This window comes from Carcharhinus amblyrhynchos, chromosome 10, assembly GCF_965287045.1.
Source record: "Carcharhinus amblyrhynchos chromosome 10, sCarAmb.v2.hapA, whole genome shotgun sequence".
In the NCBI taxonomy this organism is placed as follows: domain Eukaryota; kingdom Metazoa; phylum Chordata; class Chondrichthyes; order Carcharhiniformes; family Carcharhinidae; genus Carcharhinus; species Carcharhinus amblyrhynchos.
The window spans coordinates 30,822,296-30,849,739 of NC_137333.1; the positions used below are offsets into that span (position 1 = coordinate 30,822,296).

The 27,444-nt window shown below is 43.1% G+C and overlaps 1 protein-coding gene across 1 annotated transcript in view; it reads right to left on the reverse strand.

Annotated features, from left to right (window-relative positions):
- Positions 1-27,059, reverse strand: part of LOC145349561 (nectin-3-like) — a 213,554-nt gene extending 186,495 nt beyond the window's left edge. Inside the window, exon 1 of the mRNA XM_080198158.1 lies at positions 26,696-27,059. Within this exon, the coding sequence (XP_080054284.1) occupies positions 26,696-26,753 (58 nt within the window). The 5' untranslated portion in view covers positions 26,754-27,059. The remainder of the gene's footprint in view (positions 1-26,695) is intronic.
- Between the last annotated feature and the right edge of the window lie 385 nt (positions 27,060-27,444).

Below are 27,444 nucleotides of genomic sequence, written 5' to 3' on the forward strand. Positions count from 1 at the left end.
AGTGCAGAGAGGATACCCGATTCTCTACACTGGTAGAGAATCCCACCCTTCCACCTCCTCTAACCTAATTACAAGTGTGTGGGAAGTTTTTTTTTATATTTTTATTTTTCTGCTGGTAATTGATACAGGGATGGCAGTTCAGGCTGTAAGCTGCATCTCCTGTGGGATGTATGTAGTGAGGGACTCCAGCAGTGTTTCAGGTGATTTTACTTGTAGGAAGTGTGATAGGTTGCAGTTTCTGGAGGAGCGTGTAAAGGAGCTGGAGGTGGAATTAGAGGAGCTCCGCATAATTCGGGAAGTGGAGGAGGACATAGATAGGAGTTATAAGGAGATAGTCACTCCTAGAAATAAGTCTTGGGTCACTGCCAGGAAGAGGGGGACAATCCCCTGGGGCAGTTGGGGGGACAATCCCCTGGGGCTGTTCCCCTCCAAAATAGGTTTTCGGTCCTGGAGGCTACAGTTGAGGAGGAATCAACTGGGGATAGCCAAAGGGAGCAGGTCTCTGGGGGTGAGCCTATTGGGAAACCTCAGGTGGTTAGGGGTAAGAGATTGGGCCTCGTGATTGGGGACTCCACAGTTATGGGGACGAATAGGAGAGTCGGAGGCAAGGGTAGGGACTCAGGGCTGGTGTGTTGCCTACCAGGGGCTGGGGTCCGGGATGTATCGGACAGGGTATTCAGGACTCTTAGGGGAGAGGGAGATCAACCCCAAGTTATAGTTCATGTGGGGACACATGACATAGGGAGATTAAGGGAAGGGGATATTAAGCAAAGATTTATGGAGTTGGGGTGGAAACTAAAGGCCAAGTCTGGAAGAGTAGTTATATCCGGACTCTTGCCTGTGCCACGGGATAGTTTAGAGAGGAATAGAGAGAGGGAAAGTTTGAACTCGTGGCTGAGGGGATGGTGCAGGAGGGAGGGGTTCAGGTACTTGAGCAACTGGGGCTCATTCTGGGGAAGGTGGGACCTCTATAAGAGTGATGGTCTACACCTGAACCAGAGGGGAATCAATATCCTGGAGGGTAAATTTGCAAAGGCTATGCAGGGAGGTTTAAACTGATTCGGAGGGGGGGTGGGATCGTGAGTAGAGGGGGTGAAAGTGAGGGGGGCATAGTTGGGGAATGCAAGGCACGGCATAGTGGGGGTGGGGCGGAGCAGGGTTTGAAATGCGTGTACTTTAATGCGAGGAGTATTCGCAATAAAGTGGATGAACTTGCAGCGTGGATCAGTACCTGGGACTTTGATGTTGTGGCCATTTCTGAGACATGGATAGAGCAGGGTCAGGAATGGTTGTTGCAGGTTCCGGGGTACAAATGCTTTAGTCGAAGTAGAGAAGAAGGTGGGGGGGGGTGGGGTAGCATTGCTAGTCAAGGACTGTATCACAGTGTCGGAGAGGAAGTTTGATGAGGACTTGTCAGTTGAGGTAGTATGGGCGGAGATTAGAAATAGGAGAGGAGAGGTCACCCTGTTGGGAGTCTTTTATAGACCTCCTAAAAGTTCTAGAGAGGTTGAGGAAAGGATTGCGGAGACAATCCTGGTTAGGAGTGAAAGTAATAGGGTAATTGTTATGGGGGACTTTAACTTTACGAATATTGATTGGAATTGCTATAGTTCTAACTCGTTAGAGGGGTCAGTGTTTGTACAAAGCGTGCAGGAAGGTTTTTTGACTCAGTATGTAGATAGGCCAACTAGAGGTGAGGCTATATTGGATTTGGTGCTGGGAAATGAGCCAGACCAGGTGCTAGACTTGGAAGTTGGTGTGCATTTTGGTGATAGTGACCACAATTCGGTTACGTTCACCTTAGTGATGGGAAGGGATAGGCATGAACCTCGGGTCAGTAGTTTTAGCTGGGGTAAGGGTAATTATGAAGGCTATTAGGAGTGAATTAGGAAGCATAGATTGGACGAGGAGATTACAGGGACTGGGAACGTCCGAAATGTGGAGTTTTTTCAAGGAGCAGCTACTGCGAGTCCTTGATAGGTATGTCCCTGTCAGGCATGGAGGAATTGGTAGATCTAGGGAACCGTGGTGCACTAAAAGAGTTGAGTCGATGGTTAAAAAGAAAAAGGAGGCTTATGTTGGGATGAGATTTGAGGGCTCAGGTAGTGCACTAGAAAGCTTTAGATTGGCTAGGAGGGAGTTGAAGAGTGAGTTAAGAAGGGCTAAAAGAGGACATGAGAAGACTTTGGCTGATAGAACGCCTTAGGATTCTCCTTAATCCTATAGGTATGTCAGGAACAGAAGGTTGGTCAGGGCAAGATTAGGGCCAGTTACAGACAGCAGAGGGAAGTTGTGTGTGGAACCGGAGGAGATTGGAGAAGCATTGAACCAATATTTCTCTTCGGTGTTCACGCAGGGGGACATGAATATAGCTGAGGAGGACACTGGGTTGCAGGGGTGTAAAATTGACAGTATTACGGTTGATAAGGGGGATGTGCTGGATATTCTTGAGGGGCTGAAAATAGATAAGTCCCCTGGTCCGGATGGGATCTACCCTAGGATTCTCTGGGAGGCTAGAGAGGTGATTGCAGAGCCTCTGGCTCTGATCTTCAGGTCATCATTGGTCTCTGGTGTAGTCCCGGAGGATTGGAGGATAGCGAGTGTTGTCCCATTGTTTACGAAGGGGAACAGAGACTTTGCCGGGAATTATAGACCGGTGAGTCTTACTTCTGTTGTGGGCAAGGTTTTAGAAAAAATTATTAGGGATAGGATTTATAGTTATTTGGAGTGTAATGAATTGATTAGAAATAGTCAGCATGGTTTTGTAGCGGGTAGGTCGTGCCTTACTAACCTTATTGAGTTTTTTGAGAAGGTGACCAAAGAGGTGGATGGGGGCAAGGCAGTTGACGTGGTATATATGGATTTTAGTAAGGCGTTCGATAAGGTTCACCATGGTAGGCTTCTGCAGAAAATGCAGATGTATGGGATTGTGGGTAATCTAGGAAGTTGGATCAGGAATTGGCTATCAGATAGGAGACAGAGGGTGGTGGTTGATGGTAAATATTCATCATGGGGTTCGGTTACGAGTGGTGTGCCTCAGGGATCTGTTTTGGGGCCACTGTTGTTTGTAATCTTTATTAATGATCTGGATGAGGGCATAGTTGGGTGGATTAGTAAATTTGCTGATGACACCAAAGTTGGAGGTGTGGTAGATTGTGAGGAAGGGTGTCATAGTCTGCAGGGAGACTTAGATAGGTTGCAGAGCTGGGCCAAGAGGTGGCGGATGGAATTTAATGCGGAGAAGTGTAAGGTAATTCACTTTGGTAGGAGCAACAGATGTGTCGAGTATTGGGCTAACGGGAGGACTTTGAATAGTGTGGATGAACAGAGGGATCTCGGTGTATGTGTACATAGATCCCTGAAAGTTGGGAATCAAGTAGATAAGGTTGTTAAGAAGGCATACGGTGTCTTGGCGTTTATTGGTAGGGGGATTGAATTTAGGAGTCGCAGCATCATGTTGCAACTGTACACTACTCTGGTGCGGCTGCACTTGGAGTACTGTGTGCAGTTCTGGTCCCCACATTACAAGAAGGATGTGGAGGCTTTGGAGAGGGTGCAGAGGAGGTTTACTAGGATGTTGTCTGGTATGGTGGGGAGGTCCTATGAGGAGAGACTGAGGGATTTAGGGTTGTTTTCGTTGGAAAGAAGGCGGCTAAGAGGGGATCTTATTGAAACATATAAGATGATTAGAGGTTTAGATAGGGTGGATAGTGATAGCCTTTTTCCTCGGATGGAGAAAGCTAGCACGAGGGGGCATGGCTTTAAATTAAGGGGGGGTAGCTACAGGACGGATGTCAGGGGTAGGTTCTTTACCCAGCGGGTGGTGAGGGATTGGAATGCCCTGCCTGCTGCAGTTGTAAATGCGCCTAGTTTGGGGGCGTTTAAGAGATCTATGGATAGGTTTATGGACGAAAAGGGATTGGTATAGGCTAGTGGGTCATTGTTTTTGTAACTGGTCGGCGCAACATCGTGGGCCGAAGGGCCTGTTCTGCGCTGTAATGTTCTATGTTCTATGTTCTAAATGATCCGAGTTCTTATTCCTTGGCCTTCACCTCCACGCTCGTTTGGGCAGGAGTCTTCCCCTGATCCTTTCACCCACCTCCAGCATTCTATCTTCAATCTTTCTTCACCTGGATCCCTCTCTTTGGTCGCTTACCTGTGCATATCTTTTCATTAAAAATTGTCAGTGCACATTAAGAGTCTTAATTTCTCTGTTCCCCTCACTCAACCTGACCCAACTCCTTCTGAACTTGCTGTATTCCATTCTCAGGTCTAACCCTGACATTTTCATTGAACCTGCTGGTAACAGTGGTGCTCGTGTGGTCTGGTTTATCAATCACTACCTTGCAGAGGCTTAGCACTAACTCTGATACATTTTACATCCCTACTGGACCATTACTCCATCACCAAATATCAACCCAATGTTTCCAGGACTATCACTGGCCTCATCTCCTCTGGCTATCTGCCCGCTACAGCTTTCCATCTCAGTCACCCAATCATGAACAAGCCACTTCTACCTTTCTCCCAAATCAGGACTGCCCTAGTAGACCGATCATTTTAGTCTGTTCCTGCCCCACTGAACCTTGACTCCTTTTTCTTCCATTATCCAGTCTCTTCCCAACCTATCTCTGTGACTCTTCTGACACCCAAAGTCATTTTAACCATTTCCTGGCCCAAACTGCCTCCTCTCCACAATGGACATCCAATCTCTCTTGCATCCTCTATCAGGACAGTCTGAGGGCTCTTCATTTCTTCCTTCAACAGAGGCCCTTCCAGTTCTCATCTACCACCACCCTCAACCTGGCTGAACTGGTTACCTCACTGTATAATTTCTCCTTTAACTCATCTCCCTTCCTCCAAAGAGTGTTGCTATGGGCCAGACCTATGCCTGTTTTTTGTGGAACACAGGGAGAACAGTAAGCAAAGCATATGGGATCTTGAGTTTCCTAAATAGAGGTATTAAGTACAAAAGGAGGAAAATTGTGCTGACCTTTATAAAGTTCTGGCAAGGCCACACCTAGAGTAGTGTCTCCACTTCTGGTCACCACAGTTTACTAAAATGGTTCCAGGAATAAGATATTTTGTCTAGAAAGTTAGGTTGGAGAAGCTGGGTTTGTTTGCCTTGAAGCAAAGGAGATTAAGGGAAGATTGGCTTAAAGCTTGCTAGAGGTTTACAACATTATAATTTGTTTAGCTAAAATAGTCAAAGAAAAGCTGCTCCCAGAATGATACTTCGGCTAGGGGACACATTTGTTTGGGCAAGAGATGCAGAGGGCTTGCGATGAAGAATTTTCTACACAGCAACAGTAATGACCTGGAACAGAGTGTCCATGGGACATCAGGAAAAAAATGAATGGTTTCAAAGGGAAACTGGATGGGAACTTGCACAAAATAAACTTCCAGAACTATAGGGCTATAGTGGCAAAAAAATGGAGCTGATTGGATTGCTTTCATAGAGAGCCAGCATAGACTTAATGAGTTGTGCCACAATGATTCTATGATTAATACAGAAGTTATGATAATAATGAACTAAGTACAGATTTCATCCTATTATAAAATACACATGAATTACTGATCATCTCTGAAAGATTATTTGATCAATTTTGAATATTTTTAATTCAGCACAGCAGATAATTATATTAATTGTGATATAGTCCTCATTGTTGTCCAATTGTAAAGATGTTAATGAATTAAAGCTTTGGAATGGAATCCAAGGGAACCCATGCCAATATGAGCCAGATGTCATGCAGCAGAAGGGTAACACTGTGAACAGGAAGCCAGTCATGGCTACAAGTTTAAAGGTCCCCTGTTCTGAATTTCTCTTTTTTTAAAAATTGAAGGCTCAAAAAAGCTTAAAATGATTTTAAAACACAGCCACAAAATCTGCTGAAACATAGAACACTACAGCGCAGAACAGGCCCTTCGGCCCACGATGTTGCGCCTACCAGTTAAAAAACAATGACCCACTAACCTAAACCAATCCCTTTTCGTCCATAAACCTGTCCACGGATCTCTTAAACGCCCCCAAACTAGGCGCATTTACAACTGCAGCAGGCAGGGCATTCCAATCCCTCACCACCCGCTGGGTAAAGAACCTACCCCTGACATCCATCCTATAACTACCCCCCCCTTAATTTAAAGCCATGCCCCCTCGTGCTAGCTTTCTCCATCCGAGGAAAAAGGCTATCACTATCCACCCTATCTAAACCTCTAATCATCTTATATGTTTCAATAAGATCCCCTCTTAGCCACCTTCTTTCTAGCGAAAACAACCCCAAATCCCTCAGTCTCTCCTCATAGGACCTCCCCTCCATACCAGGCAACATCCTGGTAAACCTCCTCTGCACCCTCTCCAAAGCCTCCACATCCTTCCTGTAATGTGGGGACCAGAACTGCACACAGTACTCCAAGTGCGGCCGCACCAGAGTTGTGTACAGCTCTACAGTCCATTCCAAACATTCAACTATAGTTTCTGCCCTCTGCCACTTCATCAAAGCTGCTATAAAACTCTCCCAAGCTTTTCACAACTAGCACCAAAAAATGTCAAGTGGACAAAAGATTTCTAACAATCAGGTTGTTAACAAGTTCAATGGTTTGTCAATTAGCAATTTTAAATTGGTGCACTGTTGCAGATTTCTGCACCCCTCATGTTTTGTAACTTTGGAAACTAGTTCAATCATGTCATTACAGACAGCCCGGGGGGAGCACGCAAGAGCGTGCGAGAAGACAGACACTGGTCCAATTTACAGATGTAAAATCCAGCCTGCAGTGTCTGTTATAGGGTTACAGCTTCAGAGGTCTAAAATTAACTGTGACAATGGTTGATGAGAAGAAAGCAGCTCCTAAGAAGGGAGTGAAGAAAGTGATTACGAAACCGGTAACAAAGGGCAGCAAGAAGCGGCAAAGGTTGAGGAAGGAGAGTTATTCCATCTACAAAGTGATGAAGCAGGTTCACCCCAGCACCGGCATCTCCAAGGCCATTAGCATCATGAACTCGCTCGTGAACGATATTTTCGAGCGCATCACGAGTGAGGCTTCCTGCCTGGCCCATTACAAGCACAGCACCATCAGCTGCCGGGAGATCCAGACCGCCAAGAGCTTGTTGCTACCTAGGGAACTGGCCAAGCACACCGTGCCAGAAGGGACAAAGGCAGTGACCAAATAAGGCAGCTCCAAGTAAAACTCCATGATAGATTAAAAAACACCCCACAAAGAACAGGACAAATCCAATCCAGTCAACTACTGCCCATTCCTGTCTATTCCCAACCAAAAAGTAACCAAAGGAGCTGTTTCCAATACTTTAGAGCAACACTTAATGATCAGTTTGGGTCTTATCAGGATCATTCAACTCGAAACCTCATTAAGTCCTTGATCAAAATCTAAAAAAACTGAATTTGAGAGTGGAGATGAGAATGGCTGCCTTTGACATCAGGGGAGTATTTGACAAATGTGGTATCAAATATGCATGCAAAACACATGCATGCACATTTGTGGAAAATGTGGGAATCAGTGGGAATTGGGAGAAAACACTGACTGCCTGGAATCACATCTAGCATAAAGGAACATGTTTGCAATTGTTAAAGGCCAATCATCTCTGCCCCAGATCATCATTACAGGAGTTAGTCAGGACAATGTCCTTGGCCAAGATATTTTCAACCATCCCAATGAACTGATCTCCATCATACTATAAAAAGCAGAAAAGTTTGCTGATTATTAAACAACGTTCAGTTTCATTCACATCAGCTTAGATAATTAAGTGGTTCATGTCCACATGGAGCAAAATCTGGACAACTTTTAAAGTTTGAGCTGCGCATGGGCAGCAGTGACTTGGTGCTGATGCCTCAGTACCAGGGACCCGGGTTCAATTCTAGCCTCAGATAACTATCTGCGTGGAATTTGCACGTTCTCACTGTAATGTGCAGGTTTCCTCCGGGTGCTCTAGTTTCCTCCTACACTCCAGAGATGTGCAGGTTACGTTGATTGGCCATGCTAAATTGCCCCTTAGTGTCGGGGGATTAGCAGGATAAATATGTGGGGTTATGGGGATAGGGCCTGGGTGGTATTATGATCATTGCAGTCTCAAATGGGCCAAATGGCTTCCTTCTGCACTGTAGAATTCTATGAAGAGCAAGTAACACCTATCCCACTGAATTGCTAGATAATGACCTTGCCCAGCAAGTGAATCTAACTGCCTCCGCTTAACATTCATTAGCGTTACCATTACTGAAACCCCCAATCCCAATCAGCAATATCCTGGGGATCACTACTGAATAGAAAAGTTACTAGACAAGCCACACACTGTGGTACAATCATAGATCAGAGGCTGGGCATTTTGCAGTGAGTGACTCACCTCCCGATTCGCCAAAGCCTTTCCAGGCACAAATCAACAGTGTAGTGGAATGCTCTCCATTTGTTTGGTGGGTTTATCTCCAACACTCCATAAGCTTGATTAAGACAAGGCAATCCACTTGATTAGCACCCATCCACCACCTTAAACATTCACTTCTCCATCAGCAGCACAAAGTCTCTGCAGTGTGTACTAGCTATAATATGCACAGTAGCAACTTGCCAATGAATCTTGCAGCAGACCTTTCCTAAGCCCCACAATCTCTACTGCCTTGGCAGAAATGAAAACACACTGCCTCCAAGCTACACACTAGCCTAACTTGGAAATATATAATTGTTCCTTCATCATTAATGGGGCATTTTCTTGAAACTCACAACTCAATGGCACTATGGTAGTATCTTCTGTACAAAATTGCAGCCATTTCAGGAGTCGACCAGACATTCTCAAGGGTGATTATGAATGGGCAATAAATGATGGCCTTGTTGTGAAAGCTAGATCCCATGAATGTAAAAGAAATACATTGTAGGGTGCACAATATAAACAACAGTGGTGTTATAAGAACGTAAGAAATAGGAGGAGTAGGCCATCTAGCTCTTCGAGCTTGCCCCACCATTCAATTATATCATGGCTGATCTGAAGTGGCTCAGTTCCACTTTCCCGCTTTCTCCCCATAACCCTTAATTCCCTTGCCTACCAAAAACCTATCTACCCGTGTCTTAAATATATTTAGCGAGGTAGCCTCCACCACTTCAACAGTGAGAGAATTCCAGAGATTCACCACCCTTTGAGTGAAGAAGTTCCTCCTCAACTCTGTTCTAAACTGCTCCCCCCTTATCTTGAGGCTGTGCCCTCTAGTCCTGCTGTCCTTTGAGCGGGAAGAATCTCTCTACCTCTACCCTATCCATCCCCTTCATTATCTTGTACGTCTCTAAGATTCCCCCCCCATCCTTCTAAACTCCAACGAGTACAGACCCAGTCTATTCAGCCTCTCATCATAGTCCAATCCCCTCATTTCCCGTATCAGCCTAGTGAACCTCCTCTGCACTCCCTCCAAGGCCAAAATATCCCTGCGCAAGTGCGGCGACCAAAACTGCACACAGTACTCCAGCTGCGGCCTCATCAGTGCCTTGTACAGTTGCAGCAAGACCTCCCTGCTTTTATATTCTATCCCCCCCGCTATAAAGGCCAGCATCCCATTCGCCTTCTTGATCACCTGCTGCACCTGCAGACTGGGTTTTTGCGACTCATGCACAAGAACCCCCAGGTCCCTCTGCACCGTAGCATGCTGCAGCTTTTTGCCCTTTAAATAGTAACCCCTCCTACTATTATTCCTGCCAAAGTGGATAACCTCACACTTGCTAACATTGTACTCCATCTGCCAGGTCCTCGCCCACTCACTTAGCCTATCTAGATCTCTCTGCAGACTTTCCACACCCTCCGCACAATTTGTTTTTCCACTTATCTTCGTGTCATCAGCAAATTTCGACACCCTACACTCAGCCCCCTCCTCTAGATCATCTATGTAAATGGTAAATAGCTGAGGCCCCAGCACCGATCCCTGCGGCACTCCACTAGTCACCAACCGTCAATCAGAATAGCACCCATTGATACCAACTCTCTGCCTCCTATTAGACAACCAATCCTCTATCCACGCTAACACCTTACCCCCAACTCCATGCCCCCTAACCTTCTGAATCAACCTTTTGTGAGGCACCTTATCAAACGTCTTTTGAAAATCAAGAAACACCACATCCACCGATTCCCCTCCGTCTACCACATGTGCTGATTCACCATAAGCCATGCTACTTCCTGACAGATCTCTTATGATTTCCTAGACAATGTAATATCTGACCAAATAAATTGATATATTATGAAGCCAGACTAGACCCCAACAATTTTTCTATTTTTGCATACATGTGAGGATTGAACGCTTTTCTCCAAGAGTAATTCTGACAAACTAGGGATCTTTTATCAAAATAAGTTTGATTCAAAACACAATTTAACTATAAACAAAATGAAAAAGCTTAACTTTTAACAGCTGAACAATATTTAAAAAACATTCCAAATAAGAACAGTTCTCCGAGTCTCAAATGCCATTTTAAATAGTTAGTAAACCCAGGGATACTTGCTTAAATTGGGTTCACACCCTCAGTTTTCAGAAAGGTTTTGATTTTCAAAGCAGCTTGCAGAATTCTGTCCTTAAACAATCCCAGCCAGAAACTGAACTTTAAACTGTTTCTCTGCTACAAACCTAGCTCCTCTTGTTAACCAAATGACCCTATATATGTAAACCCACCTTCCATTCCTTTAATCAAAAAGCCCTAGGGGATCTTTTCTTTTGTCATAAGAAAGGATAAAAATACAGCATGCCAAAAGATCCATGACACATCACATTACAAGATGCTCCTAAAGAAAAATAAACTACTAAAATATAAAAACAGAACGATATACCCATAATAGAGCACTTAATTAGCTGTCAACTACTTTAGACTGTCCTTACGCCATGAAAGGCATTCCATAGGTGTGTTTTTTGCATTCAACAGTTAAACTCAACCAAAGTGTAAAAGCAATATTATTTTAGGCTTCAATTCACTGACTACTTACCAGCAGCAAAAAAAATTTCAAAAATATATGATGTTGATGAAGAATATGGGCATCCTCTACTGCAGTAACATGTGATGAGGCATTAATGACTTTTGATTGACCTGATTATTGATGACCAACAGCTCAATTTATTTTCAGTTTAGTTATAATCTTTTAAATTCTAATTTATCCCCTTGTTTAATTACAACATGCAAATTAGGTTTTCCAATTATTTAAGATAATGTTTGTGATTTTTATAAATGACCTGGATAAGGAAGTGAAGGGATGGGTTGGTAAGTTTGCCGATGACATGAAGGTCGGAGGTGTTGTGGATAGTTTGGAGGGATGTCAGAAGTTGCAGTGTGACACAGATAGGATGCAAGACTGGGTGGAGAAGTGGCAGATGGACTTCAACCCGGATAAATGTGTAGTGGTACATTTCGGCAGGTCAAATGGAATGAAGGAATATAATATTAAGGGTAAGACTCTTAGCAGTGTGGAAGATCAGAAGGATCTTGGGGTCTGGGTTCATAGGACTCTCAAATCAGCTTTACAGGTAGAGGATGTGGTTATGAAGGCGTATGGCGTACTGGCCTTCATCAATCAAGGAACTGAGTTTAGGAGTCGGGGGATAATGCTGCAACTATGTAAGACCCTGGTCAGACCCCATTTGGAGTACTGTGCTCAGTTCTGGTCGCCTCATTACAGGAAGGATGTGGAAGCGATTAAAAGGGTGCACAGGAGATTTACAAGGATGTTACCCGGATTGGGTGGCATACCTTATGAGGATAGGTTGAGAGAGCTTGATCTTTTCTCCTTAGAGAGATGAAGAATGAGAGGGAACCTGATAGAGGTGTATAAGATGAGAGGTATTGATCAGGTGGACTCTCAGAGACTTTTCCCTAGGGTTGAAATGGGTGCCACAAGAGGACACAGATTTAAGGTGCTGGTGAGGAGGTACTGAGGAGATGTCAGGGGTAAGTTTTTCAGTCAGAGGATGGTGGGTGAATGGAATCGGCTGCCGTCGGTTGCGGTGGAGGCAAAATCGTTTGGGTCTTTTAAGAGACTTCTGTATGAGTACATGGGACTTAATAGATTGAGGGTTATAGGTAAGCCTAGTAGGTAGAAATTAGATCAGTGCAACTTGTAGGCCGAAGGGCCTGTTTGTGCTGTAGTTTTTCTACGATTCTGTGCTAGGAGACTAGTATAATCATGGCAAACTCTGACGTACAGAAGGATGAGGCACTAAGGGATTCAAGAACAGATGAGCAAAAAGTAAGTCCAGGTTTTATTTAGTTAATAAGAATGCAGAATTAATTCCTTGACTGATAAGATATCGTTTGATAAAGAGTCTCATTCCAGAATTTTATATTACATATTGCTTCATAAAGATGCGTAAATCATTCGAAAGTTTCCATACTTTCATAATGCAATCCAAGTGCTTCAGAGACACAGCACTGAGATTATTTGCTAGTTTCAACCAAAATACAACCAAATTTTAACTCCCAACTAACAGATTCAATTCTTTAAATGAAAAGAAAACTCAAATTCTTTAAATGAAATCAGTGTATTAATTTTAGGATCATGTTACGAGAAGCAGGTTTGCCAAATAATGTTTGTTATGGGGAAATGACCTTGTGTTTATAAATCAACTAAGGTAAACTTATTTTGATGCCTAGGGAACAGTTCTAAACATAAGAATGTGTTCCTCTGTCAAACTGCACACAAAAAATGTTTTTTACCTTTACAAAACCTACTGTAATGTGTCATTAAAAAACTGATAAGTACCATAATTAGCCAAGCAACAATTATCAGTAATTTTCTTTCATTGACAAACCGAATCAAAACTGAACACCTCAACTGTGTGCTTTTTTAAAGAAAACGTACAGGTACAATGCACAATTCTCAATGGCTTGGGTGTCCTATTCATCTCATCATTACAAGGATTGCCAAGTATTAAATGCGTAAGCAATCTTTTTAAATAAATGTACTAGAGATTTTGTTATCAAATTTCCCAACAGGATTTATTTGAATTAATTCCAATTCTACAATACTTGTGTTTATATTGCATTTTTAGCGTAAGAAGCCTCACAGTGACATTATAAAACACAATATGACACCAAATCACAGAAATATAGGAACAAATAGCCCAAAAGGTAAGTTTTAATGAGTGTCTTAGAGGGAAATCAGATTGATGCATTTGGAAGGCATTCTAGAGATAAGGGCCCAAGCAGGTAAAGGCACCAGTAGTGAGCGATTAAAATCAGGGATGCTCAACAGGTGGAATTAAAGAAGCACAAGTATCTTGGAGGAAATTGCAAAAAAAAGAGCAAAGCCATGGAGTAATCTGAAAACAAGAAACTTTTCAAATTCGGACACTGCTCAAAGGGGAGCTTATGTGGATCAGCAAGCAAAGGACAATCAACAGGTGAACAAGGTGTTGCTTAAGTTAGGACAATGGCAACAAATATTTTGATGATTTCAAAGTTATGAACGACAGTCCCATGGGAAATCAGCCAGGACTGCAGTGGAACAGCAAGGCTTTACGTGACAAGGACACGGTTGAGGGCTTCAGCAGCAATTAGCTGAGGCATGGCGGAGTCAGGTGGCATTAAGGTAGAATGAGGTCATGTTTGCAAAAATGCAGATGAGGATGGAAGCTCATCTCAGGTCAAACATAATACCAAGATTATAAAAAAAAACTGGCTGTTTCCGATTGCTATCAAATACAGGGTGAGAATCAGTGGCTTGAGAGCAAGCCAGAGAATAACTTCTGCTTTTCTAAGTGACGTTTACCCTTACCCTTGATAACAGTTTCCAATAACTTCTGACCACCAACATTAGGCTGGCTGGCATGTAGTTTCTTGGTTTCTCTCTTTTCTGAATAATAACATTCTCAACCCTCTAGCAGTCCAACCTCCAGTAATCCTTTTTCAACAATCCTGAATGCATTCCATCTAAACCAGATAACATATTAACTTTCAGTCATGCTGATCTTCTATGTCGGTGACATGACCACATGAAAAATGTTTCATTAAAGCAGGCCATGAGATAAGAATTTATACGTATATATGTAGTCCTCTTTTAATTTGATGACCCAATTAAAAATAATCAGCGGAAAAATTTTAGTGTTAAACTTGATGAGGGTTAGTTTCTTATAGAACATAGAACATAACAGCGCAGTACAGGCCCTTCGGCCCTCGATGTTGCGCCGACCAGTTGAACCAATCTAATGACGCTCTAACCTAAACTATTCCAATGTTATCCATACGCCTATCCACTGACCATTTGAATGCCCTTAAAGTTGGCGAGTCCACAACTGCTGCAGGCAGGGCATTCCACACCCTTACTACCCTCTGAGTAAAGAACCTACCTCTGACATCCGTCCTATAACTACCACCCCTTAATTTAAAGCTATGTCCCCTCGTGTTAGCCATCACCATCCGAGGAAAAAGGCTCTCATTGTCCACCCTATCTAACCCTCTGATCATCTTGTATGCCTCAATTAAGTCACCTCATAACCTTCTTCTCTCTAACAAAAATAACCTCAAGTCCCTCAGCCTTTCCTCACAAGACCTTCTAAGCTACTTATATAGGCTACTGTTGAAAGTTACTTTGGCAACAATAAAAATCCATAGTATATTACCAAATACTATATGCTTATAAACAAAAACAACATATACAAAAGATTAAGAGCAGATAAGTCTCTGCGAAATATCATTGCAGACCCATTGCTTTGAATTCCTTCTTTCCAAAGTGAAGGGTTTGAAACTTGGAAGTCTAATTCAGCAGCAACAATAGCTTCTATAGATGGCTGTCTGAAGATGGTTTGGACAGGTGAACTCAACAGGTCAGCAGCTTTGGAAAGAGAGTAAAGTTATTTTTAATGGCTCCTGTTAGTATAACATTTGAAGATCAGCCAGTTTCTTTTTTTCTGTTACTAGAGAGGCAGTGCTCGACAGACTGGAGGGACTGATTGTGGACAAGTCCCCAGGACCGGATGGAATGCATCCAAGGGCTCTGAAGGTGATAGTGGATGCCTTGGTGATTATTTTCCAAACGTCGCTGGATTCCGGGGAAGTGCCGGAAGATTGGAAAACGGCTAATGTTACGCCGTTGTTTAAGAAGGGTGGCAGGCAAAAGGCAGGGAATTATAGGCCGGTTAGTTTAACGTCTGTTGTAGGTAAAATGTTAGAATCCGTAATCAAGGAGAAAATAGCGAGGCATCTTGAGGAGAATTGCTTGATAGAGCAGGCGCAGCACGGTTTCGTTAAGGGGAAGTCGTGTCTGACTAATTTATTGGAGCTCTATGAGGATGTGTCTAGGGCGGTGGATAGAGGAGAGCCAGTGGATGTGGTGTTTCTTGATTTTGATAAGTTGCCTCACAAGAGGTTATTACAGAAGGTCAGGGGGCATGGAGTTGGGGGTAGGGTGTTAGCGTGGATAGGGGATTGGCTGTCAAATAGGAGGCAGAGAGTGGGGGTCAATGGGTGCTATTCGGATTGGCGGTCGGTGACTAGTGGAGTGCCCCAGGGGTCGGTCCTGGGGCCTCAGCTATTTACCATTTATATAGATGATCTGAGGGAACCGAGTGTATGGTGTCGAAATGTGCTGATGACACCAAGATTGGTGGAACGGCAAGTTGTGCGGAGGGTGTGGAAAGTCTGCAGAAGGATCTAGATAGGCTGGGCGAATGGGCCAGGAACTGGCAAATGGAATTTAATATTGGCAAGTGTGAAGTTGTCCACTTTGGTAGGAATAATGGTAGGAAGGACTATTACTTACGTGACGAAAAACTGCAGCATGCGACGGTGCAGAGGGACCTCGGGGTCCTTGTGCATGAGTCGCAAAAACCCAGCCTGCAGGTGCAGCAGGTGGTCAGGAAGGCGAATGGGATGCTGGCCTTCATAGCGAGGGGGATTGAATATAAAAGTAGGGAGGTCTTGCTGCAACTGTACAGGGCACTGGTGAGGCCGCAGCTGGAGTACTGTGTGCAGTTTTGGTCGCCGCACTTACGCAAGGATATTTTGGTCTTGGAGGGAGTGCAGAGGAGGTTTGCTAGGCTGATACCGGAGTTGAGGGGGTTGAACTATGAGGAGAGGCTGAATAAACTAGGCTTGTACTCGTTAGAGTTTAGAAGAATGAGGGGAGATCTCATTGAGACATATAAGATGATGAATGGGATGGATAGGATAGAGGTGGAGAGGCTCTTCCCGCTCAGAAGGGACAGTAGGACTAGGGGGCACAGCCTCAAGATAAAGGCGGGGGGGGGGGGGGGGGGGGGGGGGGTTTAGAACAGAGTTGAGGAGGAACTTCTTCACCCAAAGGGTGGTGAATCTCTGGAATTCTCTGCCCGTTGAAGTGGTGGAGGCTGCCTCGCTAAATATATTTAAGACGCGGGTTGATAGGTTTTTGATAGGCAAGGGGATTAAGGGTTATGGGGAGAGGGCGGGAATGTGGAACTGAGACACGACAGATCAGCCATGATCTTATTGAATAGCGGGGCAGGCTCGAAGGGCTAGATGGCCTACTCCTGCTCCTATTTCTTACGTTCTTATGTTTCTTATGTTCTTATTTTACAGCAGAACCATGATGTTTTCCTTCTACTTGCCTTTCTCTGTAGCTCCAGGTGGTAGGGGGCCCCAGTTCTTGTAGGTGATTTAGATAAGAGATGTCTGCTGGTAATGTCTTTCAAAACTGCCACAGCAAAATGGCTTTTAACAGCCTTTTTTAATAATTCAACAAACAAAATGGTTGTGCTAATTTAGAGCAGAGAAGTCAAGTAAATTACAATCTTTTGAAGAAGCCATCCTGATTCCAGTTCCCTCAAATTAAAAATAAGTTTTCACATCTTTTCAGAGATTCAATGTTGTCCTAGGCATCCTTGAATTTCAAGTATCTTGGGGTAAAGACAGTCTGGCTGACAGCAGTTGGAATCCACAACAGAAGTCATATTAATGCTGGGAGCCATGTTTTAAGACGCCATCCATTTATAAAAGATCACAGTTTTCTACAAAATCTATGATATAATTACATGTGACAATTTACTTCTATCATGTCCTCCCCTCTTATAATGTAACCTTGTGAAGACAAATATTTAATGTGATTGTACAGCCTCAAGATGAAGGTTTTCTTTTCATTCCTCAATAGTCCAAACATTTTCCCATATGCTTCATAAGTTTATAAAATATTTTAAGGTTCAAGTTATTATTGCTTGCTAACCTTTCTTTGCAACCTCTCATATACAATTTTTCAATTCCTTTCTATACTTAGTCGTAGAATCCATACAATGCAGGAGGCTGCCATCTGCCCACTGGTCTGCACCAATTCTCCAACAAAGCATCTTCTCAACCTTGCACATATACGCTGCTAATCTGCCAAACCTACACATCACATCTTGGGAAGCCAAGGGGCAATATACCATGGCCAACTCACTTAACCTACACATCTTTGAACTGAGGGAAACCGGAGCACCAACAGGAAACCCACCGCAGTCACAGGGAGAACATGCAATCTCCACAGAGTCAATCAAAGTTGGATTTAAACCCGCATCTCTAGTGTGTGAGACAGCAGTGCTAACCACTGTGTCACCATGTATTATATGTCTGGTTATTAACTGAAACATGTTCCTGGCATTGTCAGAAGCTTCCTTCATGTGTTTTATTTTAACTTCTATTTCCAATGTCACGAAAGGTGCATTAATTTTGGATATTCTACTATTTCTCGTCAAAGGAAAATGGATAAGATTCTCAAGCCTCCCCTCAGTCTCTCTAAGTAGTGGGAAGCAGCGCACTGTTTACTAGTGGAAAAAATCCTGCGGTCCTTTCGTCATCAGTAGAAATTCCCATTGAGATCACTCCACCCCATGTGGCTGGCAAGATCAGAGAACCCTGCCAGCATGAATGACCTACACCTACTTTGCATCTAAATGCACTTTGCTACTTTACACTGCAATCATTTTTTTAAAATCTAGTTGTACAAATTACTTCTTAAATCACCTGAAATTATCTTTTCCCCAATTGACCATTTTTACCTTCTTCATTTTCTGGTCTCTTTCCATAACTGCATGACACAGAGACACTGTTGCCTCCCAAAGCCAGGGAAACCTGAGTTCAATTCTTGCCTTAGGTGACTGTGTGGAGTTGCACTTTTTCCCTGTTTGCATGGTTTCCTCCGGGTGCTCCACTTTCCTCCCACAGTCCAAAGATGTGCAGGTTAGGTTGATTGGCTATGCTAAATTAAATTGCCCCTTAGTGCAAGGGGAACTAGTAGGGTAAATATGTGGGGTTACGGGGGTAGGGTTTGGGTGGGATTGTTGTCAGTACAGGCTTAATGGGCCTAATGAACAGAGGGATCTAGGTGTATATGTGCATAGATCCCTGAAAGTTGGAAATCAAGTCGATAAGGTTGTTAGGAAAGCATACGGTGTCTTGGCGTTTATTGGTAGGGGGATTGAATTTAGGAGCCGCAACGTCATGTTGCAACTGTACAAAACTCTGGTGCGGCCGCACTTGGAGTATTGTGTACAGTTCTGGTCCCCACATTATAGGAAGGATGTGGAGGCATTGGAAAGGGTGCAGAGGAGGTTTACCAGGATGTTGCCTGGTATGGAGGGAAAGTCCTATGAGGAGAGACTGAGGGATTTGGGGTTGTTTTCGTTGGAAAGAAGGCAGCTAAGAGGAGACCTTATTGAAACATACAAGATGATTAGAGGTTTAGATAGGGTGGACAGTGATAGCCTTTTTCCTCGGATAGAGAAAGCTAGCACGAGGGGACATAGCTTTAAATTAAGGGGTGGTAGTTATAGGACAGATGTCAGAGGTAGGTTCTTTACCCAGAGGGTGGTGGGGGAATGGAATGCCCTGCCTGCTGCAGTTGTAGATGCGCCTAGTTTGGGGGCGTTTAAGAGGTCTGTGGATGGAAAGGGATTGGTTTAGGTTAGAGGGTCATTGCTTTTTTTCTTAATTGGTCGGCGCAACATCATGGGCTGAAGGGCCTGTTCTGCGCTGTAATGTTCTATGTTCTAATGGTCTCATTCTGTTTTCAGGGATTCAATGATTAATTTAAACTCAAATATGTTGTGATCAATGTTAGCTAGGTAGCCTCCAAAGTAACACAATCCACTTACTCTACTCCTGTAGACCAGATTTAATGTTGCTCCCTTTGTTGCTGGAGCAGAGGCATATTGTGGGCAAGAATGCTTTCCTGCGCAAAGAATCCTTTCTTTCCCTTCGCACGTGTTTTTCACATTCTACATTATCTTTGGTACTCGGTACTCGGTCCCAGCATTGTTCGAGTGCAACTCATCCATCTTGTACACACACCCCTGAACCAATTTCAATGAGCCAGGAACCTGAAATCCTCATTCCCACAAGACCTCTCTAGTCACACATTGACCTGCACTGTATTTCTGTTTCTATACTCTGTATGGCACTGGGAGTAATTCCAACCTTTGAAGTCTTGTTTTGTTGAAATCTTTTCCCTTATTCCTAACAATCTTCCGACCATCCATTTCCCATCCAGTAGTCAAGCTAGCTGAATTGTCAATGGCCTCCTCACTTTCAAAACCACCATAATTTTCCAGCCTTAAAAAAAACCCTGCTGTCCACCCACACCCCGATCCCAAGTGCTTCAACATGCTGTCACCTCCAAAATCAGTACCCTCTCATCCTATATAGAAGAGGATAGTGCAGTTGATGGAGTTTATATGGATTTCACAAAGCCTGTGATATGGTCCCACATGGGAGACTTGTGAAAAAAGTAAATTCACATGGGCTACAGGGCAATTTGATGAAGTGGATTCAAAAGTGGATTCAGAATTGGCTCAGTTATAGGAGACAGAGGGTGACAGTAGGCTGCTTTGATGACTAGAAGCTGATGTCCAATGGCATAGTACAATTTGTGTTGGGCCCCCTATTATTCGTCATTTATATAAACGACATAGGTTGGGGGAGGGGGGGGGGGGGGGGGGGGGGGGGTGTAGAATGAGTTAATTTGCAGATGACACAAAGATTGGCCGAGTGGTTAACAGTGAGGCAGACTGGACTGCCTTGAGCTCCAAGGAGATATAGACAGAATGGTCAAATAAGCAAATATGTGGCAGATGGAATTTAACCCTGAAAAGTGTGAGGTAACACACATTGGAAGCAGTAATTCAACAAGAAAGTTCAAGAAAAAAGGAACCTTGGCGTGTTTGTCCACAGATCTCTGAAGGCAGAAGGGCATGTTATCGGGTGGTGGAAAAAAAATACGGGACATTTGCCTTTATCAATTGAGGCATAGGTTACATGTTGGAGTTGTATAGAACTTTGGTTAGGCTAGAGAGATCCTTTTACCATCCTCGCAAACTCGATATCTATTAATGCACTTACTGTTCTTTCCTGCCATACTCTGGTTATCATTAATCATATTGGACAAGGGAATAAGAGTAAGGCAGCATTCTCACCTTGACTATTATCACCCTCTTATCACTCTTGTATACAACGTCTCTCATTTTGTTATGCATAAAGGAGCAAAGTCGGAGAAACCCAAACTACTTTTCTGTATTGCATAAATTGATCCCCTATCTCTCATACAAATCAAGTCTGTTCCATATCAACCAAAATCAAGTAACTTGTGCTTACTCAAGGTGTGTCACTGTGAATCTTAGAAGTAAAGTTGACTAATGGTTGACTCAACAATTACTCTGCAGCTTGTCCCTCAAGCTGACCTTTAAAATACTGGCCTTTTCTTCCTTGCCTTATCCATCCATTCCTTTATCACTGCCAAATTCACTTAATCCAAAGCTCTCCTGGTTGACTTACTATAATTCTTCTTCTGTACAGGTCAGCTCATTTAAAATTCTGCTTCCCAGATCCTAGGCCATTCACCAACTACACCTAACCCATCATTTCTGTTTCTGCTCACCTAAATTGGCTCCTGGTCACCCCATGCCACAGGTTTAAATATTTTCATCTTCCTGTTTATAACATTTCATTCCTTTGTCTTTCTGCATCCCTGCAACCAAGAGTATAACAACTAAATGCCCCTTCCCCTCATCCCACAGCCAAATTGGTCATGTTTTCAGCATTAAGACCTACTTTTGTGCAATTCTTCCATAACCCCCTTCATCTTCACACCCAACTTCTTACCTTTCAGACACTCCTTAAAATCCACCATTATGGCAAAGCTTCTGGTCTGCTTTCCTATTATAATCTCTTTGATTTGATGTCCATATTATCTGATTACAGCTTTTGTGAAATGCCATAAATTTTTTTTGACATTAAAGATGCGATGCAATTACAAATTGATGGCTCAAAGTAAAATTGTCTGGTTGTGACAAAAGTTGATTGAGGGAACAGATTGTGCATGAATTTCACCTAAGTGGGTGTCTTGAGGGTTCAGATGGAGAAAAAAAACAATTTGGGCGACAGCAACAGGCAGAGAGAAATGGGAGTTGAGGAGGAAGGAAGCTGAGTGGTTATCTCAATTTTATGCACAAAAATCCACAAGACTCTCACATTTGAAATCCAAATTTGGGATAGAATTTAACAGGAAAGTCTTAAAGATTATGCACAAATGATCCAAATGCTTAGTTTACATGTTCTACGTCAATAGAACTTGTAACTGGTAGCCATATATTCTGCATTAAGAAATTTACTGCTACTAAGGATTAATTGTAAGTGGCCTAACCCAGTCATGACCATAGAGTCACAGAAACCCAACAGTGCAGAAAGAAGCCATTCGGCCCATCAAGTCTGCACCAACCACAATCCTACCCAGGCCCTATCCCCATATATTTATCTACTAATCCCTTTAACCTACACATCCAGGACACTAAGGGGAAATTTAGCATGGCCAATTAACCTAACCCGCACATCTTTGGACTGAGAGGGGAAACTGGAACACCCGGAGGAACCCATGCAGACACAGGAAGAATGTGCAAACTCCACACAGACAGTGACCCAAGCCGGGAATCAAACCCAGGTCCTTGGAGGTGGTCCCTAGGCCAAAGATAAAAAAACTTAATTTTATTTAATTAAAGGAATGGTCTGCTTACATTTGTCAGGAACATAAGAAAATTGATGGGAAAAAGCCTAAATTCCAAATCTGGCTTGCAGTAAATCTGAGTTGTGCCAATCTAATGATGTTGATGGTTATTTTAAAATTTCCTTGTGGACATGTATCACTTAAAAGCTTGACTACAAATTTAGATTTTTCCTGTGTTCTGGAAGTGCAACAGTTCAGCAGTCTCGCCTCATCATTGCACCTATAGGTTAAATGACTTTGTGAGGTTACATACAAAGGTAACAGATCAATGACAGTAAATTATAAGGCACTTAGTCAACCAAGCCACCATGAAAAAGTTCAAGTGGATTGTGAATACTCAATATAAGTAAAACAGCATTTTAATTTTTAGAAGTTATTTTGTGAGAGATGTGAGGAACATGGTATAAGCTGCCATAGCTTGAAAGGTAATATGAAGAAAGCAATGTTCGAGTTGACAGCAAACAGTGCAATGTGACACGAGAAATCTTCTAATCCTCATCAAAATACAACATGTGTATTCAGTAAGACAAATTTTGCAGTCGAGCATTCCGCATTTGGGGAAATTGCAGGCGCAGCACACCCAGAGTGCAAGGGGCCAACCGTGTCCTAGGCAAACCACCTCATGATCATGGTTTCACCCGAAAATAGAAGTGTTTTAGATAAGCCCATCCAAATAACAAATGGCTGGTTTTCTGCAAAATCTGGGGTTTTTGGGAGGTAGAGCAACGGTAAAAGGGGGAGTAGGAGAGGAAGAAGTGGGCCATGCGATGGTAGATAAACTGATAAATCTCCGGGGCCCGATGGCATTTATCCTAGGCTGCTTAGGGAGGCGAGAGATGAAATTGCTGGGTCTCTGACGCAAATCTTTGTCTCTTCTTTGGACACAGGAGTGAGTGCACCACCGTTAAACTATTGACACTAAATAGATGGCTTATTGGATTAGAAATGTAAATGCTTATTGGAGGTAGTAAATGATTTTAAAACTTGGCTGCCTGAAAAGTATAAAATTTGCCACTTTTGTCATGAATAATATTGATTCACATTGTCAGCATAACCTGGTACCCCAGTGGGCACAGTAGCACTGCTGCCTCATAGCGCCAGGAACCTGGATTCGATTCCTGGCTTGGGTCACTGTCTATATGGAGTTTGACCATTCTCCCCATGTCTGCATGGGTTTTCTCTGGGTGCTCCAGTTTCCTCCCACCATCCAAAGATGTGCAGGTTAGGTGGATTGGCTATGTTAAAATTGTCTTTTAGTGTCAAGGGGGCTAGCTAGGGTAAATATGCATGGGGTTACAGGGATAGGGCCTGGATGGCAGTGTGGTCGCTGCAGACTCAATGGGCCAAAAGGCCTCCTTTAAAGATTAAGATACAGAACAATTACTTTTGTAAGTCTATTAAGCTGCATCAGGCATAACCTAATTAAATGACAGAATGCCTGGAGGGGCTGAATGGCGTACCCGTTTCTGTAATCATGTGTAATGAAAATTACAAATCAATTGTCAAATTCTAAAATGCTCCTAATCTTAAGACTCTGCCAGCAAATGATGTTAATGCACATAATTGAGATGAAGCAGTTGCTCTCTGTTTGAACATATATGTCACATTGTGATTTGGCGACCATCACTTCACGCTTAATGGAAGGTTAAAAGAATCTGAGTTTGACATATAAAAAAAATCCACACCAGCTAAACATTAAAACCTAATTGGTTTTCTTTCAATACAACTACAGCTCAGCAAAGAAGTGCCATCTTCTGGAAAATTTTCAACTAGAATTGTCCCTATTTCTCTTAGAGTCTCAAACCTTTTACAAAATGTAACTTTAAGGCATTATAATGAATACAACTAAAAATATGTTCAATAGCTTCATCACAAGTAAGTGTGTATAAATAGTTCAAATATTTTAAGTTTTTTTCCCAGTGAAATTACATTTTAGAGCAGGTTTTGCATGCAATCAATCCACACAGCTGTGCTTACAGAACAACTGTCCCAACAAAGTCTGTCAGCAGGAATCAATCCAAAAATCACCAACAGGTGTAAAGGGAAAACAACAGCAAACCCATCTGTCCCAATGGCCCCCAACTCAGGCAAAGAGAAGCTCAATTTGAAATCATACCAGTAAATACGCACTCTTATGTAATTTGCCCTAACCCCAGTGAGTTTTAGTAACTAAAATATTTGTATTTGCCAATAATTAACTGAACATTAAACTGCTTTTCATTTTCTGAAGCTTTTAACAAAAAATATATTTGATGTACGGAATGTAATGCAAACAATTCTGTACAACCAATGAAAGTTCTACATAGCAAACATGCCAGTGGGTTTGAGCTTTGTCACTGTTCACATCTATGTGACTTATTACACCACAGCTGTTTGATTGCACTCAATGTTGCATTTCTAACTGTTTACAAGAGCAGATTGTTTGAAAATCAATCCTGATGTACACTAATTCCCAGAGCATATTCTAAAGTGATGATATTTCCATTCCAATCGATTTGCAACATATCATAAGTGCCTAAATCTAAAAAGACCAAGCAGAAATTAATATTCCTGATGAGTGGAAAGCTTTTGGTTTAAATATTCAACTGTATGGTATTTCTGCAGGTCAGCCGATCGCATCATGCTTCACAACACTTATCTGGCACAAATATGCAAGGGATTTTATTTGTACTGATACTACAAAAGCAACATTAGAAAAATAACCGACTTTCCCAAAAATAGGAAACCAAGGCATGTTTGTTTTTGCCTCGCCAAACGTTTGAACACAGGCGTTTAACCAAACTGATCGCTTATACCAGTACTTCACCAACTGTGCATTGTCCCCTTTTTATTACTTTACCATTCAAGTTTCTACATGGAAAACAATTCAATAAATTCCATATTTTGTTACGAGGAGATGAAGGCTTACAACATGTTAAAAAAATGAAATGCATGTGTAATGACCTGGAAATAATCTGATGATACAGAAAAATTTGGAACTCAAAATTATTTTTGACTGTCCCTTTTCCTCCTCTTTGCCCATTTATGTTCCACCTCATAAAACATTCAGACGTCTTTTATGCAAGATGCACTGCAGAAAATGAAGGTCCCGTTTCTTGAGTTTAACTAGTAAGAAGTCTCTCAAGCTCTGAGCGCTGCTCCTTCATCAGGTGACTCACCTCATGAAGGAACAGTGCTCCGAAAGCTTGTGATTCCAAATAAACCTATTGGACTTTAACCTGGTGTTGTTACACTTCCTACCGTGCCTACCCCAGTCTAATGCCGGCATTTCCAAATCATGAATTTAACTAGTCATGACAGATCTACTTGATACGCAAGTTGCAAAACATAGATGAATTCAAGTTTTAAATGTGCAACAATACAAGTTGAAAATCAACCAATCAAAAAGATATCAGCAATTCACTCCTTTTTTAATTAGATAAAATGTATTGGATATTTAGTTAATATGGAAAAAGGAGAGAAAAAAATAAAAAGTATCAACAGTGTATGTGAACACTTGTGTGCCCTTTCATGCCAGTTGTAATACAGAGAGGTTGGAACCGAAACCTGAGCATCAATTTACAAACATTCCCAGCACCATAGCAGTACACTTTGGTGGTTAACTGCAAACGTTAAATGTTAATAAGAGCTGCTTCAAACTTACAGTTGAAAACATGCATAATAAGCTCTGCACGTGATGCAACATATAATACGTCGAGTACTAATTTATGTTTCAAATTAGAAGGACAAATGGTTTGGTGTAAGAAAGAACTGCAATCGTGAGTATTGCTCTACATCTGTTATCTCGATTCACAAATTGGGTACTATATCTTATCTGAAACCTTGCCCTTAGCAGGAAGTTTTCACCTTACGCTTGAACTTTGTACAAATCTGTTCATTGCATTCCATCGTAAACGCACTGCCCATTTTATAAACACATTGCAAAACGTGGAACTCAAGTCACGTGTTGTACTTCAATTAAGATTTTTCTTAGCTCTAATTTTAAAGTATTTCAAAAGTACTTCAAATGAGGATTTATTCCCAAAGAAAGTCAAATTTATGTCGAATACAAATGTCATTTAAAGGACATACTTAGATTTGACAGTTAAAATAACGGGCACTCGTTTATCCCAAAGACATCGGAAACAGTGGTTTTAAAAAAGAAAATGCAGTGATATCTGAGTGATACGTATTTTAACACAGTAAATACTGCAGCAGTTTCCTGGAGTACGTTTCAATGAAGGATTTGCAATCAGATAATGGACAAACCGCTGCCTGTAAAAGGAAAAAGTGGTCACCATGGTACCGGGTTGGGTTACCTGCCTGCTCCTAACCACCAACCTCAACAAAGCAGAAGAACCTCATAAACCACAACCAACAAGCATACAAACAGATCAAACACCGACACTTAAAAAGAACTCGATGAAAAAAAATCAGTTTTAAACTCTCACACTGTCCCTCTTCATACACACTAAAAAGTTATCAGATTAAAACTCAACTGGCAGAAATTGCAACGTAGTTTTCAATTGGTACCATAAACCAAACTCGACATAAAAAAAGTTGGATGTGTTTTTTGGTGTTGAGAGAGGGAAGGGGACCAAAGCCGCTGTCACCTCCTCTCAGCGACAAATCTGAAAGTTTTGTGCCCAGACTTCCGAGCGAAAGCCGGGGGACTCGGTGACCAGCAAGTGAGACCAGGCGTCATATAGTCATTTTTTTTAAAAAAAACAAACACATCGATCTGCCACGAGTCCTTACCCGGCAACAGAAGCAGCATCGAGAGCAGCAACAGCGCTGGTGGCTCGGTCCCCGCCATCTTAGTCCAGGTCAGCGGGAGCCTGGCGAGCAGAGAGCGCGCGAGCTGAGTGAGAGAGAGAGAGCGCGAGAGAGACAGCGCGAGCTGAGAGAGAGAGACAGCGCCCCGGCTCCCGCACTCCCAGTCCCGCTGCACCGCGCCCCGGCTCCCGCACTCCCAGTCCCGCTGCACCGCGTCCCGGCTCCCGCACTCCTAGTCCCGCTGCACAGCGCCCCGGCTCCCGCACTCCCAGTCCCGCTGCACAGCGCCCCGGCTCCCGCACTCCCAGTCCCAGTCCCGCTACACAGCGCCCCGTCTCCCGCACTCCCAGTCCCGCTGCACAGTGCCCCGGCTCCCGCACTCCCACTCCGTTGCACAGTGCCTAGGGAGGAGGCGCTAACCACAACAGCAAAACAAATGCACACACCCACCCACCCCGACTGGGCTGGGCCGGGCCGGGCCGCACCCCTACTCACTAACTAAGGCACGCTTTGGCAGTCACACACTCTCATGGTCAGCTTAAGCTCTTCTTTGGCAGCAATCTGGATTTTTATTGTGTGCGTATGTGTGATATTGCAAAGTTGCTGTCTAAAAATCTCAATCGCGCCTCCTTATCCTCTCGGCGTGGTTCCAGCCGAACATGCTTTCGGCTAGCCTCGCCCGGTTGGTGACCAAACATTGCCCCGTGTTCAAGGTGAGAGAAAGAATGGAC